The sequence below is a fragment of the Anabrus simplex genome, chromosome 13 (genome assembly GCF_040414725.1).
Source record: "Anabrus simplex isolate iqAnaSimp1 chromosome 13, ASM4041472v1, whole genome shotgun sequence".
NCBI lineage: Eukaryota > Metazoa > Arthropoda > Insecta > Orthoptera > Tettigoniidae > Anabrus > Anabrus simplex.
Genome location: NC_090277.1, coordinates 33,232,862 through 33,250,567, shown reverse-complemented (window position 1 = coordinate 33,250,567; position 17,706 = coordinate 33,232,862). Strand labels below are relative to the sequence as shown.

Genomic DNA, 17,706 nt, shown 5'->3' with positions numbered 1-17,706 from the left:
AAGGCATCTTGAGGGACTCGGAGTTGAACCTGTAGTTATGTACTAGGTAGTGAATATACATTGTTTATATGGGACTAGGGAGATGATGTAACGCCTAACAGTTCGAATTGCTTACATGGACGTAATGGAGGTCGATCTCAGGGTCTCAGAGCTGAGTGACCACGGAGTCACATACTTGTTGATTTTAACTTTTCAATCTTATAGATTTGAACTTTAGAGACTTCTAATTGCATACCATAATTTTTACTTCACTCAGATATTAAATATTTGGTTTCAGAACTTAAAAAATGTGGTGAAAGATAGCTATCAAGTGTGTCTAGACTTACTCAAACTAACTTAGGAGCTGAGCGCTAGCTTTTTGAGTCTTGAAAATTGCACTGTCATCAGCCTAAAAGGCTGATTTAAGAATGATGGCCAGAATTGTACTTAAAAACTTAGTGGAGTATCAAGTTTATATAGACTAACATAGGCTGAGAAGATGTCATTAGTTCTAAATATTGAGTGGTTAAGACGGTTGAGGTGCAGGCCTTCTGACCTCAGCTTGGCAGGTTCGATTCTGGCTCAGTTTGGTGGTATTTGAAGGTGCTCAAATACGTCAGCCTTGTGTCAGTAAATTTACTGGCACGTAAAAGAACTCCTGCGGGACTAAATTCCGGCACCTCGCCGTCTCCAAAAACCGTAAAAGAGTAATTAGTGGGATGTAAAGCCTATAACATTATTATTATTATTATTATTATTATTATTATTATTATTATTATTATTATTATTATTATTATTATTAATTCTAAATATGGTAAAAACACATATCCATCTTCCAAGTTTGGTAAACTCCCTTGGTGAGGGTTAAGACTTGAAAACAGTGTGGTCATCAACAATGTGCAGTCGCTAATGAGCAAGTGTCAGTTAAGCATGACTTAATGAGCAGGGTCTAATTAGTAATTGCAAATGATAGGGGTAATTGAGCAAGGGGTTATTAGCAATTACTAATGAGTGCAGGCTAATGAGCTGTGACTAAAATGTGTGGATAAATGAGGTGTGCATTACAAGTTTTATTTACATTTCATTCAACCATTTTCTTACAACTCAGTTAAGTTTATACTCGGGAATATCTGTGGTAATATAGGCTGTACAAAAACTCGTAAACTCAGGTTCGGCCAAAAATGGTTGGAAATGTTATGTTTTTCATCTTTATTTATGTAGCATTTTTCGATAGACGACTACTAACGCTGTTATACAAGAATTAAATTTTATACTTCCCCCTAAAGTACTTTTAGCTAGCTTAATGTTTCGTTTGTCTCTCTTGCCTTATCGAGGCTTGAGACCTGCTCTATGGATAGAGTTGAAGATAACACCCTAAGAGATGTAGGTTATTGAAGATTTTGCAACATTATAATGTACTGTATGCTACAGAAAAATAAAAGGTACTGTACTGACTGTACTGTAAAAGCGGTTACTCAGTAATACCAACACAGTGTCATTCTTGCTCTATTTCTAGAATATCTGCTTCATACATTGTGTAACGACAATCTTGACCCGCTCTTATCTGTTACAATCTTTCTACGAGTAGGTTTGGATCTTACATCTACATATGATAACAGAGGCATGTTGTTCACATTTCAGACTATGTGCAGATAGTTGATATGTAGAAAACTTTATTTAAACTGCTTTGTTGGTAAAAAGGCATTGAGACCTTCTCGGGTGTCTTCTTTATCATCGCCTTCTTCATTATGTACCTCATCCTGCTTCTCTCCTTTCTTAGATGATGTTTGCACTGCGATAGATATTGTAATAGGCTTAGGCAATGGAATAAAATTAAAAACTCTGATGGTAAATATCATTGAAAATCCTTTTTCTTCCGCTTAATTATCTTGCTATTCTTCCTCTTGAGATGTGAGCATAGGAACGGAACTTGTTGTAAATCTGGACATGAAGGAGTGTTTGAGTAGTAGAGCTGTGACCGCCGACTCCGGGATGCACACAGGTTGATGCAGCTTCGAACATTGGGATTCCAAGCTATGTTGTATGTTTCATTCTAAATTTTCCTTCTAATCTTGACTTGCATAGTGACGTCATTAAAGCATTGTCAATCGGATCCACTTATTGTTTTGAATTTGTGCTAATTTGTCATCATCATTCACTTTAGATTCTTGTCAATTAATACATGTTGAAGTTTTATTTATCGTTTCATTTTATTGCACCTCGTACAAAAAGGGTCTGGTTACCTACCATTTAAACAATAAGTATCATCATTTTCATTGATCTAGTCTATGACCGTATTTAGTCTCACTATGTGAGGAACACCATTATTCTGCATTGCTTGTCAGTAGTACCCTAATATGGGGAACACCATTGGTCTGTGTTACTTGTGAGTGGTGCCATTATGTGTGACTTGCCGTGTGTCTATCTTACCTGTGATTAGTACTGCTATGAGTATGATACCAGTGATTAATACCACTGTTGCATGACAGCCATGGTTCTGCTTTACTATTGCATTGGGCAGTGTCATGGACTTGGACCCTTATGAACAACAAGCATTATCTCTGAAACTAAGGCATTGTGAATTGGATCCACTGATAGTTTTGGATTCATGGTCATTTTTTCATTGTCATTCATTTTACATTTTAATTGACAACAAGAACAAGAGTACTTCCTTTAACTGTAAGTGTTGCAAACTTGATAATTATATCAATTCTGATTGTGGAAAGTTCAAACAAATAAACATTGATTATCACTGCAAGTTTGTGAGGGAAAATAACCTTTGGTATCTATGTTTTTTGCTTCCCATCTGTCTAAACAGTGTAAGCGACACAAGTTCCCCCGGTACAATGGAACTTTTACCAATAATTTCACTAGTTAAGAAATTAAAATTTCTTTTGCATCTGATTTTTTAAATGAGTGGATTTACCTAATTTTGGGGTGCTGAATACACTGGTAAAATCAGTTTTCCTCTATGACGTCACATTTCCTAGATATACAGCAGAATAAAAAATGGCAATAGCAAAAATTGATACAATTAAGTCAAACAAAAATGCACATTCAGAACGTTTGAAATCAATACTGCTTTGTATGTATATACGGGCATGATGCCAATAAAAGGTCCAAATTAGTTCAGAAGATATATTCACCTTTAATCGTCTTTGTTTTTTGTAAAATGGGACGACGGAGCTCTTTTTTTGTTTGCCGTTTCATCACTCCCCCTAACAAGACCCCAGCAGTAGTCTCCCATCATCGAAGGGTTCCCATTGCCTTGGTAACGGTGTTCCATGGTAAGAATGTCTTGGTGAAAGCGTTCACCATGCTCATTGCTTACGGCTCCCAAATTTTCCGGGAGGAAATCAAGGTGACAATGTAAAAAGTGAATTTTAAGCGTCATTCTACACCCCATGTTCTTATAGTTGTTCAACAGATCATTCACAATGGTAACATAGTTTTTGTCTTCCCTGTTACCCAAAAAGCCCTCCACAGTTGCTTTAAAAGAAGACCAAGCAGCTAATTGGAAATCTGTGAGTTTGGTATCAATGGTTGTGTCTTTCAGCATTTGTCTTATTTGTGGTCCAAGAAATATACCATCTTTCAGCTTTGCCTCACTTCATTTGGGAATCTTTTAAGAGTTCAGCTTGCTGTTTCGAAAGTTTTTGTTCGCGTACCAAATCGTTCAATTCCTCTTGATTAAAGAGCTGAGGTGAAGTGTCATGATATTGAGGGCAGTACTCTTCTATATGTTCAGTACTTTCTGATTCACTTGACATGGTGTCTGGTTCCGTGGCTTTCAAGTTACAGACAGGAACAGGCAACCCCTCATCAAAGGGCACAGGCAAATGCACTGAAGGTACATTTGGATACTTTATTTTGTGTCTAGTTTTGCTTGAATGTCCCAAAATATTTGTAAGACAGAAGTAACAGTCTGAATAATGGCCTTTAGGCTCACACCACACCATCGGAACAGCGAATGGCATGGCTCGGCGTTTTCCTTTCAACCACTCGGTTAAGGTTGTAGTACAGGTTATGCAGGCAGTATGAGGTGCAAAATTTTTATCTTGATCACCAACAGGACAATCAAGATACAATTTATATTCCTTCTTAACCAAATCAGTGATTGGTTTTCTTTGGGCTTTTGGAGTGAATTTCCCACACACATAACAAAAGTTGTCGGGGTGGTTTAGACAGCAACGAGATTTACAAGTTGCCATTTTTCTTAGTGTAAGTTTTAAACACAAAAAGTTTGCACTATCTTTCACATCACTGGATTACCACACCAACCATTTACTGACGATTTGTAGATCTTCTAGCTCTCCTCTGCAAATCAATAAGAAACAATTAGACATCAAAACAGAAGAACAGCAAAAAGCGAAATACTGAACACAAAAATAAAAACACCTTTAAAACTCAAAAATGGTACGTGCTAGGAGATTTTGAAAGGTATATTCGGATTCTACACACCAAAATACATACTGGTTGATGTATCACATTCCAGATGCAAAATGGCTGTTGACTAGTGTTTTTAAAGAAAAAGCAATTCCCAATAATGATATAAATGTTAGAAGTTCTGCAATTGTGTTCCCCACTCAAATATTCAGCTATGCACAGCTTGTATAGCAGTGAAGAACATTTCAGAAGAAATTGTACTAGTTCAAGATTTTTTGGACTGGGGGAGTCATTTTTCATTAGCGTCTTGTAGTCCTGTCACGAAGCTTGGTTTTTGTACTAAGACTTGTTGGCTACCTGTATTTGATATAGGAAATACTGTAGTATTGCCTGGAAGATCCACATGCAACCTTGTTTCGTTCTCTAATATTTCAGATTAGACATTGAAGTTGAACTCTCCAGTCATGAATAATACCCAAGCCACCTTCCTGCACAGCAAATTGATTGTTGCAGTTGGTATATATCGTTAGTGACGTTATCTTGAATGTTGGTATATTTAAGCTGCATTCTGCTATTTATATCTTGCTAAGAGCTGAAGAGTACTATGAAATTTTGTTTTCTATGGCCGTGCATGAGAAAGGTTATCCCATCTTGTTAGTTGGCCAAATTTAGTCAGGGATTTACAGGCACCATCCCTGAGTTTGTGTTATGAATAACTCCAAGATTCGGTGTGCCAGGCTTGTAAAACTTGATTCTCTTTACACAAAATTGCTAAGGTTTTGGAGGCTTGAAGAACTTAATCAACCATTTCTTACTCCTGAAGAAAGGGCTTGTGAAGAACAATTTCTTGAATAATGATCAAATGCATTATTTTGGAAGGTGTGTTGGGAGATTTCTTATACGTCCTGAAGTGTCACGTGTAGCTCAGTCTAAGTATAACACTGTTAAAACGCTCAAACACAGTGAATATCAGCTTGCTAGATTTCCAGAGTTGAAACAGCTGTATGTAATTTTCATGCGTAAATACAGCGAAATGGGACTCACGGAAATTGCACCCTTTGAGACTTCCAACTCATTAAGGTTTTACATGCCGCATCATTGTGTGCTCAAGGATTCTAGCATGACAACCAAGCCAAGCGTTGAGTTTGACAGTTATTGTGAATCTTGAAATGGGGTAGCTTTGAACTTTTTGCAAATGGTTGACCCTGAAATTCAGCCTGACTTCCTGTCTATTGTCTTAAGGTTCAGATGTTGTTATTCTTTTAGCTGACGTTGCTAAGTTTTACAAATATATTTGTGTTAATATCTCCCAACCACAGGAGTCTTCAAAATATTGCGTGGCGTGAATCCAATTCGTGATCCTCTGATGAAGATATCAAGGATTACCACCTTATGTAACCTCACTAAGAATGAAGCTTTTAAAACATTGGGTATTATTTGGCATTCTAAATGTGATGTGTTTCAGTTACAGTTACAAATAAACTTGGAGGAATGCACCTAAGGTAATCACTAAGAGAAGCATCCTCACAATCATTGCTTCCATATTATACTTTTGTGAACTGTTTGGATTTGCTGTGTGTATTCTATTTGGCAATTGGAAATTATATGGGCATATCTGTTAGAGCCTTGATCTGAAATCATTAATTTTAGGAGTGCAATGTAATGTGATATTAAGCAATTTTTCTTTGGATATTGTATTTGGTATTTTATCTTACTTGTAAAATGTAATAACTTTTTGTTTTCTGTTTTCTAGATGTGGGAATGTTGCATTGTTGTCCGGAGGTAACAGTAACAGTAGCTGCAAAATACTGAAGGAAGGAAGTGAGTTAATGTGCATTTTACCCCCTCCTAATGAATGCAACGTACACGTCTTTTCTGGCTCTGAAACAAGGCCAATCCATCCCATTACACAAGGCGCACTCTGTTGTAATGAATGTGGTTCTAAGTTTACACAGAAGTCAGATATTCGACGACACCTGCTTACACATACTGGTGAGCGTCCACATTCCTGTGATCAATGTGTTTCTAAGTTTTCTCTGAAGTCTCATCTTCAACGACACATGCTTTCACATACTAATGAGCGTCTACATTTATGTGATAAATGCGGTACAACATTTCACCAGAATTCTGAACTTCGGATTCACCTGCGTACACATACAGGAGAGCGTCCCTATTCATGTAAACACTGTGGTGCTAAGTTTTCTCAGAACGGCCATCTTCGGGATCACCTACTTATACATATTGCAGATCGTCCGCATTCCTGTGATCTATGTGGTCGTAAGTTTTCTCACAAGGGCTACATTCGACGACACCTTCTTACACATATTGGTGAGCGTCCACATTCATGTGATCAATGTGGTTCTAAGTTCTCGTTGAAAGGCAATCTTAGGCGACATATGCTTACACATACCGGTGCGCGTCCACATTCTTGTAATAAATGTGGTACAAACTTTTCTCAGAAGTCAGATCTTCGAAGACACCTGCTCACACATACTGGTGAGCGTCCACATTCTTGTCATATATGCGGTACCAAGTTCTCTCAGAAGTCAGATCTTGGGAGGCACCTGCTTACACATACTGGTGAGCGTCCTTATTCATGTCAACAATGTGATTCTAAGTTTTACCAGATGTCCCATCTTCGACGACACGTTAATGTACATAAACGTGCGCGTGTATTACATTCCGGTCATCAATGATGTAAAACGTTTTCTCGGAATTCGAATCTTCGGCAACATCTGCTTATGCATAATGGCTTGAGTTCATAAACCTGTTATCAATGTCGTATTACATTTACTAAAAAGTTCTTTCTTCGGAACCATGCTTACGCATTCCTTTGATTAATCCCCCGCTAGGCGAATCTTCGGCGACATTTCCCTACACATACTGGAAATTGTCAACATTCACGTTATCAGTGTGGTAGTAAGTTTCTTCACAAATCCTATCGCAGCAATATGTACTGGCGAGCGTTGTTATTCTTGTGATGATTGGGGCAGAAGTTCTTCCAGAGGACGCATCTTCGATATCACCTGCTTATGCATACTGGTGTGTGGCCACCTAGTATTGATCAATGTGGTAATGTTTTCTCAAAAATCGAATCTTTGACAACACCTGCTTACGAATTTTGTGCGATGACGCTCGGAAGAAATTTTCCGAGAAATATATTCTCGACAGCACATCCCTACGCATACTGCAGAGTGTCTAATTCCTGTGATCAATGCGATAATTTTTACCAAGTCTAGTCTTCGAGAACAGAAGGTATTTTGCAGCTTGCCCACATTGTTGAGGACGATGTGTGTAACATTTTGCATCAAATGTGCGGTTGAACATACACTTGCTTACATACATCGTAGTTGCGTGAAAAAAGACAGCGCTTACTAGACACCTCCAATTCATTGTGTTCGATGTGTGTAATATTTCAATTAAATTCAGTATTCGACAACACACTTTTGCGATTAGTCGATAGTGCCCAATGGATATGGTATGAAAGTTCATGAAGTGTGCAAACTGGATATGCAATATCTTACACACTGTAATATTTGTAAATAACAATTACAATCATTAATAACCATCTCCATATATTTGTCATCAAATATGAATAAAATAAGATACTTAATCGCCCCACAGTGGAAGTAATTATTAATATAATGTTAATTAATCATTGCAATATGATTAAAGGAAAATAAAATATGTATAATGTACTTAATCATCTCCCGCCAACATAATGAAACAAAATATATTAATAATATATAATATTGAAATGTTCGTGGTATGGGTATCAGAGTTCATCAGAATGGATCCCTCGAATTTTGATAGAGTATGATAATTCGGTCCTGATCATGTACACAAAGCTGCATATTGGTACATATTCTGCAGGCCGTGTCTAACCTTCTGAAAACGGCTAAATAGGTAGGGACTCTCCCTAGGTTCCTCAATAACTCCACTGATTCTAATGTAATTAACTATATTCTGAACAGTATCCGCGAATGGGCACCTCATCACTCTCCAAGATATGCATCAAATAATCTCGCAAAATATCGCTGGAAGACTCCATATTTACACAATAATCATCATCAACAAAAACAGTGGCAGTGGGAAACCAAGAGCGAGTCCGTTGAACAAACATATATATGTAGATGAGTAACATTCACTATCTCTGTGTATCAACACAACTTGCACATTTTTATTATTGGCAGTTGTTATATCACACATATACTGTAGCTTTATAATACAGTGTCACTGATTCTAACACGAAAGGAGCTTCCCCGAAGATTGCGATGATTTGTGATCAGGATAATAAAAGCATTCGGGCGTACCCTGGACAATGTCAGAGAATGAATAACCTGGCGGCTGATCTATTCACGCCAGAAACATCCACATCTGAGCCCTTTTCCTGGCCTCAGTTAACGATTATCTCTGTTCACATAGAAGGCATAACATCAGCCAAAGAAGAACTGCTACAAGAACTATGCAGTAAGCACCAATGCCATATACTGTGCATACAGCAAACACATACAAGTGTGATATGCGCAGGCCAAAAGTAGATGGAATGCGTCTCGCCATTGAAAGACCACATGGTAAACATGGAAGTGCTATTTTTGTTCATCCTGATTTCATCCACAGCGTTCACAGAGGAAAACAACATTGAAATATTTACTGTAGAAACAGCTAATTGCACCACTTCATCCGTTTATAAATCACCTGGTGCTGAATTCACTGTAAACAAACCATCCAATTTTGGAAACAAACATGTGCAAATTGTGATTGGAGATTTCAACAGCCATAGTACTCTAGGGCTATGACCATGAAGATGAGAATGGGACATCAGTACAAGAATGGGCAGAAATAATCCAGCTGACTTTAATCCATGATGCAAAACTACCTGGATCCTTTAACAGTGGCAGGTGGAGGAGAGCTTACTATCCCTGACCTCATATTTGACAGCAGCAATATCAGCCAACAATGTGTAAAATCTGTCTGTTCTCCAATATCCAGTACATAGCATAGACCAATATTGTGCCGAGTATTTGCTGCTATAAGACCCAGAAGGTATCCTTTTGGAGGAGGTTTAATTTTAAGAAGGCAGACTGGTCGAGATTTGCGGAATTTCTGGACGCCAAAATATCTGCTATAGAACCAATACACAGTTGCTATGGCACCTTCACCACAGCTGTACAGAGATGCTCAAGGATGTCTATCCCCTGTGGCTGTTGAACATCTCATATCCCCGGGCTTATTTCAGATCAAGCCACACTTCTAGCAGAATACAGCAACTTAGTTGAAGAAAACCCTTTCAGTGAAGCAACCGTCGAAGCAGGGAACAAGCTTATTTCCTCTATTAGAGAGACTAAAAGTGATGAATGGTTACAAACTATTGGAAACTTGGATCTGAAAATAGACAGTCGTAAAGCTTGGAGATCTCTGAGACGTCTAAGCAATGATGCGACCAAGACCACCGCACATCATTATATCACTGCTATCCAAATAGCCCATCAGTTGCTGCTGAACGGGAAGGCAACCCACAAATCACAAAAACCGGAACTGCAAAGGGAAGAGCATAAGGAGAGCGACGACCTAACATCATCATTCAGCATGGAAGAATAATTAGACAAGGGTATCAACAGAGTAAATGTGGAAAATCGGCTGGCTTGGATGATATAGGAACTGAGCAAATTAAACACTTTGGCTTAATGACAAGGAATGGATTCTCCAACTCTTCAATAACTATATGAGCAGAAACCAAATTCCAAAGACATGGCGGAAGAGCTGAGTGATTGCCTTGCAGAAATCTGGCAAAGAAGGGAATGATCCAAAGAATTTTAGGCCAATCGCGCTACTATGTCACCTTTAAAAACTGCTGGAAATATTGATCTTAAATCGCCTGTTACCTGTAATTGACCCATTACTTATACCTCAGCAATGTGGATTGCGTCCCGGTAAAAGCTCTACTGGACAGTTATTAAACCTTACACAGTTTATAGAAGATGGGTTTGAGGCTCGTAAGGTGACAGGAGTGGTATTTGTCGACTTATCAGCAGCGTACGACACTATCAAACACCAGCTACTATTAGTCAAGGTCTACAATCTAACCAAGGACTTTAACCTATCAAGACTCATCGCCACTCTTTTGCAGAATCGCAGGTTCTTTGATGATTTCCAAGAACAACGTAGTCGATGGAGACTACAGAAAAACGGTCTTCCACAAGGAAGTGTGCTGGCTCCAATTCTGTTCAATATATACACAAACGACCAACCCATAGCCCCCAACTGCAGTAGCTTCTTGTATGCTAATGACCTCGCTCTAGTCACTCAGAGCACAGATTTTGAAACAGTGGAGACCACCCTCACGGATGCCCTTAATGATCTTTCTAGATAATATAGCACAAACCAGCTTAAACCGAACCCCTCAAAGACAAATGTGTGCTTTTCATATGAGAAATAGGGAAGCTACTCGCAAGTTAAAGATAGTATGGTCAGGGGTCAAACTGGAATGCGAATCTCCAAAATATCTAGGAGTGACACTTGATAGATCTCTTGATTTCAAGAAGCAATGCATGAACTGCAAATCGAAAGTCTCCACCAGGAACAATCCTTTACGGAAACTGGCCGGATCACAGTGGGGTAGCCAACCTGTAACCATCCGAAATTCTGCAATGGCACTATGCTATTCTGCGGCAGAGTATGCGTGCCCTGTTTGGTATAATTCAACATATGCCAAACAGGTGGATATAGCTTTCAACAAAACTTGCAGAATTATAACAGGTTGCTTGAAATCCACTCCAGTTGAATGGCTCTACCACCTTACAGGAATAGCACCTCCTTTTGTTCGAAGAGATAGCTGCGAACAAGGAAAGAAAGACAGTGGAACAGGAAAGGACTCATCCTCTATATGGGCATGAACGGCGTCTGCAAAGTTTTAGATCAAGGAAGTGTTTTCTCAGAATTTCAAAGGAACTTAGAAACACTACTGAAAAAGCTATGTTTCAATTATGGAGGGCTACATCTACATTCCTCCTGGCTGGATAAGATTTTCAGGAACTCTACATCCTGGCCAGGACGAAGAATGGATGACCTGGAAGTCCCTAAAGAGACTGAGATCTGGAGTTGGTAGCTCCAATGTTAATTAAGCAATTTGGGATTACATAGATCAAGAAAAAATCCAATGTGACTGCGGAGAAGACCAGACCGTCCAACATATGCTCCAGTGTCGACTATGTCCCCTCTCCTGCACAGAAGATAAACTATGTCAAGCATCAAAAATGCATTGGAAATGGCCACGTTTTGGGCAAATGTAATATAGTAATAATAACTGTGTACAATATGTATGTTTCTGATACGAGAATAACAATAACTGATTCTAACAATTGGTTTAAGGATACGTAAATCGAGCAACATACGTTTTTTTGTTCCAGAACATAAATTATGGAAATACATCACCCCATAGCTCTCACCAACATGTAATACCAAGCCGCCAGAAATGGAAGTTGTAGCAATTACCACACTTCACCAACACAATTAGACCTGGTTGCACAAAAGTTGTATCTCCTCTTCTTCGCTGTTTAAGTCAAGTTTTCTCCACCAAAATTTGAAGTCCAGTCCAGTATGGAGCCAATTCCAGTATGCTTCTCGTCGTTTGATCACATGCCTATATAGACCTCAGCTTCCTCCTCTTCCTATATGATACGTCTAGATTGATCCTGCGAATTCAATCACACGTAGAAGATCTTGTCAAGAGCACGCCCAGAACCTCTTCCGGTCTTCATGACAACATCAACAAGGCCAACTCATCAGACTGGGCTGTTCACTTGACTCATAGGATCTTTCCGACAACAGCATCAACAAGGCCACCTCATCGGAATCTGGAATGTCTGCATGACTCATACACATTTCCGAGTTGAAACTAGCATGTTTCCCGTCCCATATCACATATGGGTACCTTCCGGTTTAAAATAATAGAAATAAATATACAAATGAAATAATGTCAATAACAAAATTAATAATAAATCGAATACTGACAATAATCATATATCTTACTTTTGAATGCAATGCGAGGATATGATATATGTACTGACAACACACACTGCATATTGGTCACACTCCCACGTTGAATGTAACAGTGCTTCTTTTCGGAAACATCTGCTGCCCAAACTGTCGTAACTAATGTGGGTTAAATTTCGTGTAAAGAGCACACCTAATGGGCACCTGCTAAAATAAAGTTTTAAGCCTCCGTACTCTTGTGGCGAACGTTTCGCCTGTTTTCACTCCTTCCCTGACTGTCATAGTACGTTTTCTGCAAATATATTTTTCGTAAACACTTGTCCTTGCATACTGATTATCTCCCAAACTCTCTGAACTAATGTGATAAAGGATTTCTTGATAAGTGCACGCGTAATGAACGACTGCTTAATGATGTAGAGCTTCCACACACTAGTGGAGAGCATTTCCCCTGATGTCTCGTCTTCTAGCACACCTGCCCACTCATACTGATGTGCGCCAACAATATTGTAAATGGTATGGAAGTAAGTTATTCAAGAAACATAATCCTCGAATGCACTAGGTTACTTAAAAGGGTAAATGTTCACACTATTGTTCTGAATGAGGAAAAGCTTTAGCGAAGAGGCTTGTGTTGGAAAATATCTGGTGAGTCATCCCAAGGTACGGTCACGTCAATGTGAAAGTAAATTTCCTCAAGCGTGTCATTAAACTACATATGCTGGCCTGTGTTATGGAACGGGGACGACCTTCTGAAGAAATTGTTGGAACCTCTCTCACTCAGTCTCCATAATAGCTGTTTTTGTGTAGAAAATGCGGTAGTAGGATTCTTAGTCTACCTTGGAGAACTCACCCGCTAACATTGCAGATCGATCAATCCATTTTAATAAATTAATTTAAAACGATTTCCCACAAGACTCATTTTCGGACAGGCCTGGTAGCTCACCTTGGTGAACATGTACACTGGTGTTATGTATCATTGGTCTTTAGTTCTTTTGTGAGTACACTCGCAAGGAACACGTATTTTGACCCTATCGGTATCGCCCATGTTTTATGGTACGTTTCAACGTTTCTTCTGGAAATCTTAAACTTAGAAAGGATTTTATAGAATGGTTACACCCTTGTATTCAACGTGCAGATATGTTTATGTCTGGAGTCTCACCTTGTTTGACTGTTTAACCCTAGAATGACTCAAACCCTGACCCAGATTTTGTGATAACCAGCAATCTCGAATCCAGAAGTTAACTTATTGGATAAGGAGAAGAAGAAGAAGACATTGGAGATACAACTATAATTAATTCCAGTTTTACGTTGATTACAAAGGATTCAAATACAGATAGTTCTCCTTGTTATTTAGTTAAGGGCAGAAGAAACCAAGGAATATGAATCAGTTGGAACGTCCCTGAGTGTCATATACATGTTACATTTTGCTTGCCATATTGAGAATTACTGTGTTCATTTTTGGAAAATACGACTGATAGATGTATTAAGTACATATTTTTTGCTACAAATGTTCATATCCGTGTGTGTTTTGAACATTAATATTATGCTGACTTTTCAGTGGACATTTTCAAGTTTTTATGGAGTCGACTATTCTAAGAATGTTTTCAGGGTATTGACATACCATTTTATTGTAAAGTATTGTTGGTGCAAAATTAATCACTAAAATTGTTTATATAACTGTTTTGATATTGGGTCAATCACAACTAGCCCGACTGTTTATTTTACGTTTTCATCCTATTGTTATAGGGTTAACATAGTTTTGGCTAACGCCCATCCATAGCGATGTGTACAATTGTACAGTGGTACAATCGTCGATGTTACCAAGTCACTAACTCACGTGTCAGGCCACACTTTTCTCATGTGTAGAGCGCCACGTTTTTTCTGACGGATCTTTCTTTAAACAACAGCCGGGGTGTTTGATTCAGTAACATTATTTTTAATATTACATAACATTCTTATCTCCCTCTGGAGAACTGTCGTGGAGTTTTGCTATGCCTGAAAGTTTGTTTGCCCAATAAGTTCCCCTTAATGGCCTATCTACTTCTATGAAGTATGGCTAATTAGATGTTCAATATGTGGAAATATCTTTAAAGTTCAATTGTGGGAAATCAGCATTGGAAGTAGATCTTGTTTTATTGTATGAATAGAATAATATTGTTGTCGCTCACCAATCTACAATTCCACACTTCGAGCTCGATGACACTCCAAAATACTGTTATGCACAAGTATATTCTCTATAACAGTGCTCCGTTCCATTGTCTACAAATTGTTAAGTCTGAAATATATTAAATGTGTAGTCACCTGTATTGTTTGTGATATGTAATACCATGAGGGTTGGAACAGGGGCACAAGGAGAGAATTCTTATTTAGAAAATTAATTTTTAGGAAACGACATCAGTGGAGTACGCACTGCAGTAAGCGAGACATTGAAATATTAGAGAATTGGAATTCATGGGCAGAAAGCAACACAAATGCGATGGTAACTTGAGATAAATGAGCAATAGAAATTGTACACACGGATATTATGATTTACCTGCCACTAGTCGTACACAGTTCGTATATACTACCAGTTACCATGGGTAGACCTTTTGAATATAATTTTATGTCACATAAGTTCACATCGTTAGATCAGTAATTGATCTGAGAATATCAGGAGGTAAATCGTAACACTCCTCAAGGATATCAGTGTTATTTTCCAGTTTGTACTTGTTTATAAAGAAGTAATTCAGGGTGTATGGTACAATAGTTGTATACTCTTTTATAACCTTCCTACCAATATCATACTCATGTCAACTGATGTGGTCTTTTTGTGCATTAATGTTAGTTTGCCCTGCAGCACCGATGATAATGTCCTGACACTATGTTGGAATCCGCAAACAAACGAACATCCCCTGCCTATTCATAGTAAGTGGTTCAATAAGAAAGGAAAGTATGATTATTACGTTGTCCAGAATTATGTGGGAATGGATAGCTTTAGGGAATGTTGAGAGTAAGTTAATCTACTACTACTACTACTACTAATAATAATAATAATCATAATACACTGGCGGAAAAATTATACAAATACTATGAAGTAAGGAATGTAGCATACGGAAATTATGGCAATATATTTGTCGAGGTATTATATTTATTTGACTAAAAGTACAAGTCTACAGGTTAATATTCGCGCGACAAAAGCCATGAATAATTGGTGTAATCGTCTGACAATTGAATGCAGGCATGCAAATATGCATGCATTGTGCCGTACAGGTTCCGAGTGTCAGCTTTAGGGATGGAGTTCCATATCTTTTGCACTTCGTCGATCAATGCACGGAACTGTTAATGCCAGTTGTGGACGACCCTGACATTGTCGTCCAGTGATGTCCCATACGTGCTCAATTGGGGTCAGATGGGGGGATCGAGCGGGAAAAGGAAACAACTGGACATCCTGTAGAGCACGTTGGGTTACAAAACTGGCATGGCGTCGTTCATTATCCTGTTGGAAATCACCCCCGGGAATGCAGTTCATGAGCGGCAGTAGAACGGGTCGAATCACCAAACGGACGGATGTATACATCTCTAGTCAGGATGCGTGGAATAGCCACGAAAGCGCTCCTGATGTGATAGCAAACTGCACCCCGGACTAGAACTCCCGGTGTAAGTTCAGTGTGCCGAAGCCGCAGACAGGTGGGGTGCAGGCGCTCACCTGGCCTCCTTTTAACTCACACGTGGCCATCACTGACACCAAGGCAGAGCCGGATTTAATCGGGAAACATGGCGGAACTCCACTCCAACTTCCAGTGAGCTCTCCATTCACATTCTGCAAGCAGCAAGAGATCTCACTCCATAAACGCAATCAGTTATTAAGCTTGTTCATCAAGACTCAGAGAGCTTGTCTCCCTTGACCCTGTTTCGATGCCTGTATGTACCACATTCTACTCGTTTTCTATAATATCTATTACTGTTGTTGTGCACTTGTGGAAATGTAGACACATGTCGGAGGAAAGAACATGAGCGGTTTCGTGAGAATGGATAAAATGAACACTCGCTCTTTTCATCTTGGATGTTAGGATAAAAACTTGCCACTGCAAATTTGCAGCGAGGATACTGGCTTGTCTTGATGACTAGCGGCTTGGGGTAAGTGGAATAAATGCCGCAGTGTGTCGGCATTTCTGTGGTGCCAACTGCCGCTGGAATTGATGCTGCACCACAGCCATACGCCAAATACGGCGGTGGTGCAACATGGACATCCGGAGCCCGGTCTTCTTCTCCTGACCCATGCTTCCATCACGTATGCACAGTGAAAAAATACCTGCCAAGTCGTTCTGCAATAGCACGGAAGGAATATCCACCTTCACGTAGCCCTATTATACGGCCTCTTTCAATCGCAGTGAGCTGTTCATACTGGCCTCTTGGTCGTTGTAAAGGCATTCTTGACCCACTCACGGTCACCCTGTCCAATCACACAGGTAATTAACGTTCTCGCACAGTACATCCTGTATTTAAAGCAAACTCGATTCGCAACGTCTTGTGAACACTACTAGGGCCATCCTAATACGATTTGCGGGAAATTTGAATCAAATTCATTCTTCAGATCTATAAACACACCTACTAACGTCCATTATCTAGCACAACTCTTTCTTGGTGTTTGGATATTTTCATTCCACCAATGCAATAATAATAGTTTTACGCACTTTTATCTGCTTGTGTAGCAGAGTATTACATTATATATGCAAACTACATCACTGTAGAAGTGATATGTTTTACATGAAGCACTATTTTTATCAAACTTACAACATGCGGAACACCTGTACAATTGAGTATATACAGTACCGTTATGATCCAGTGTCCAGAGGAATTTTTCGGGCTGTGGAAGACAAGTTGATACTGGAGCCAGGAGACGATACACACTGCTCGCTGTTTACCAGTGAAAATGCTAGGCAGGCAATAATTCCATTGTGGAGATTTATCTCCCGTATGCAATTATCAGACTGTGCCTCTTATAAGGGCTCCTGAAAAGTTCACCTGCATACACCCAGTGTCAGTGGGTAGGGTCTGACACATCCCACTCTTATGAGTCTAGTGTCAGAATTAAGACGAAACGCTGGTTAATATAGCAAACGCTGAAAAGCCCTGCATCTGATATGTTTTCGACATTTTTGACATGTTCTTTTGGTGAAAAATATCTAATTCCCTCCATGGGAATTTAGAATTTTCCATAAGAGAAACTGGAACAAAGGCAGAGTTGATCACATAACTATCCTGAAAACATTCTAAAAGGGGTAACAACAGAAAATTTGGCGTTTTGGGTAATATGCAGATTTCAGTTTCATTCGCATAGCACTGAAATCCATCCTTTGCCGATCAATA

General features: G+C 39.1%; 1 protein-coding gene across 1 annotated transcript in view; it reads left to right on the top strand.

Annotated features, from left to right (window-relative positions):
• Positions 1 to 7,840, top strand: part of LOC137502913 (zinc finger protein OZF-like) — a 52,084-nt gene extending 44,244 nt beyond the window's left edge. Inside the window, exon 5 of the mRNA XM_068230110.1 lies at positions 6,119 to 7,840. Within this exon, the coding sequence (XP_068086211.1) occupies positions 6,119 to 7,061 (943 nt within the window). The 3' untranslated portion in view covers positions 7,062 to 7,840. The remainder of the gene's footprint in view (positions 1 to 6,118) is intronic.
• The last annotated feature ends 9,866 nt before the right edge of the window (positions 7,841 to 17,706 follow it).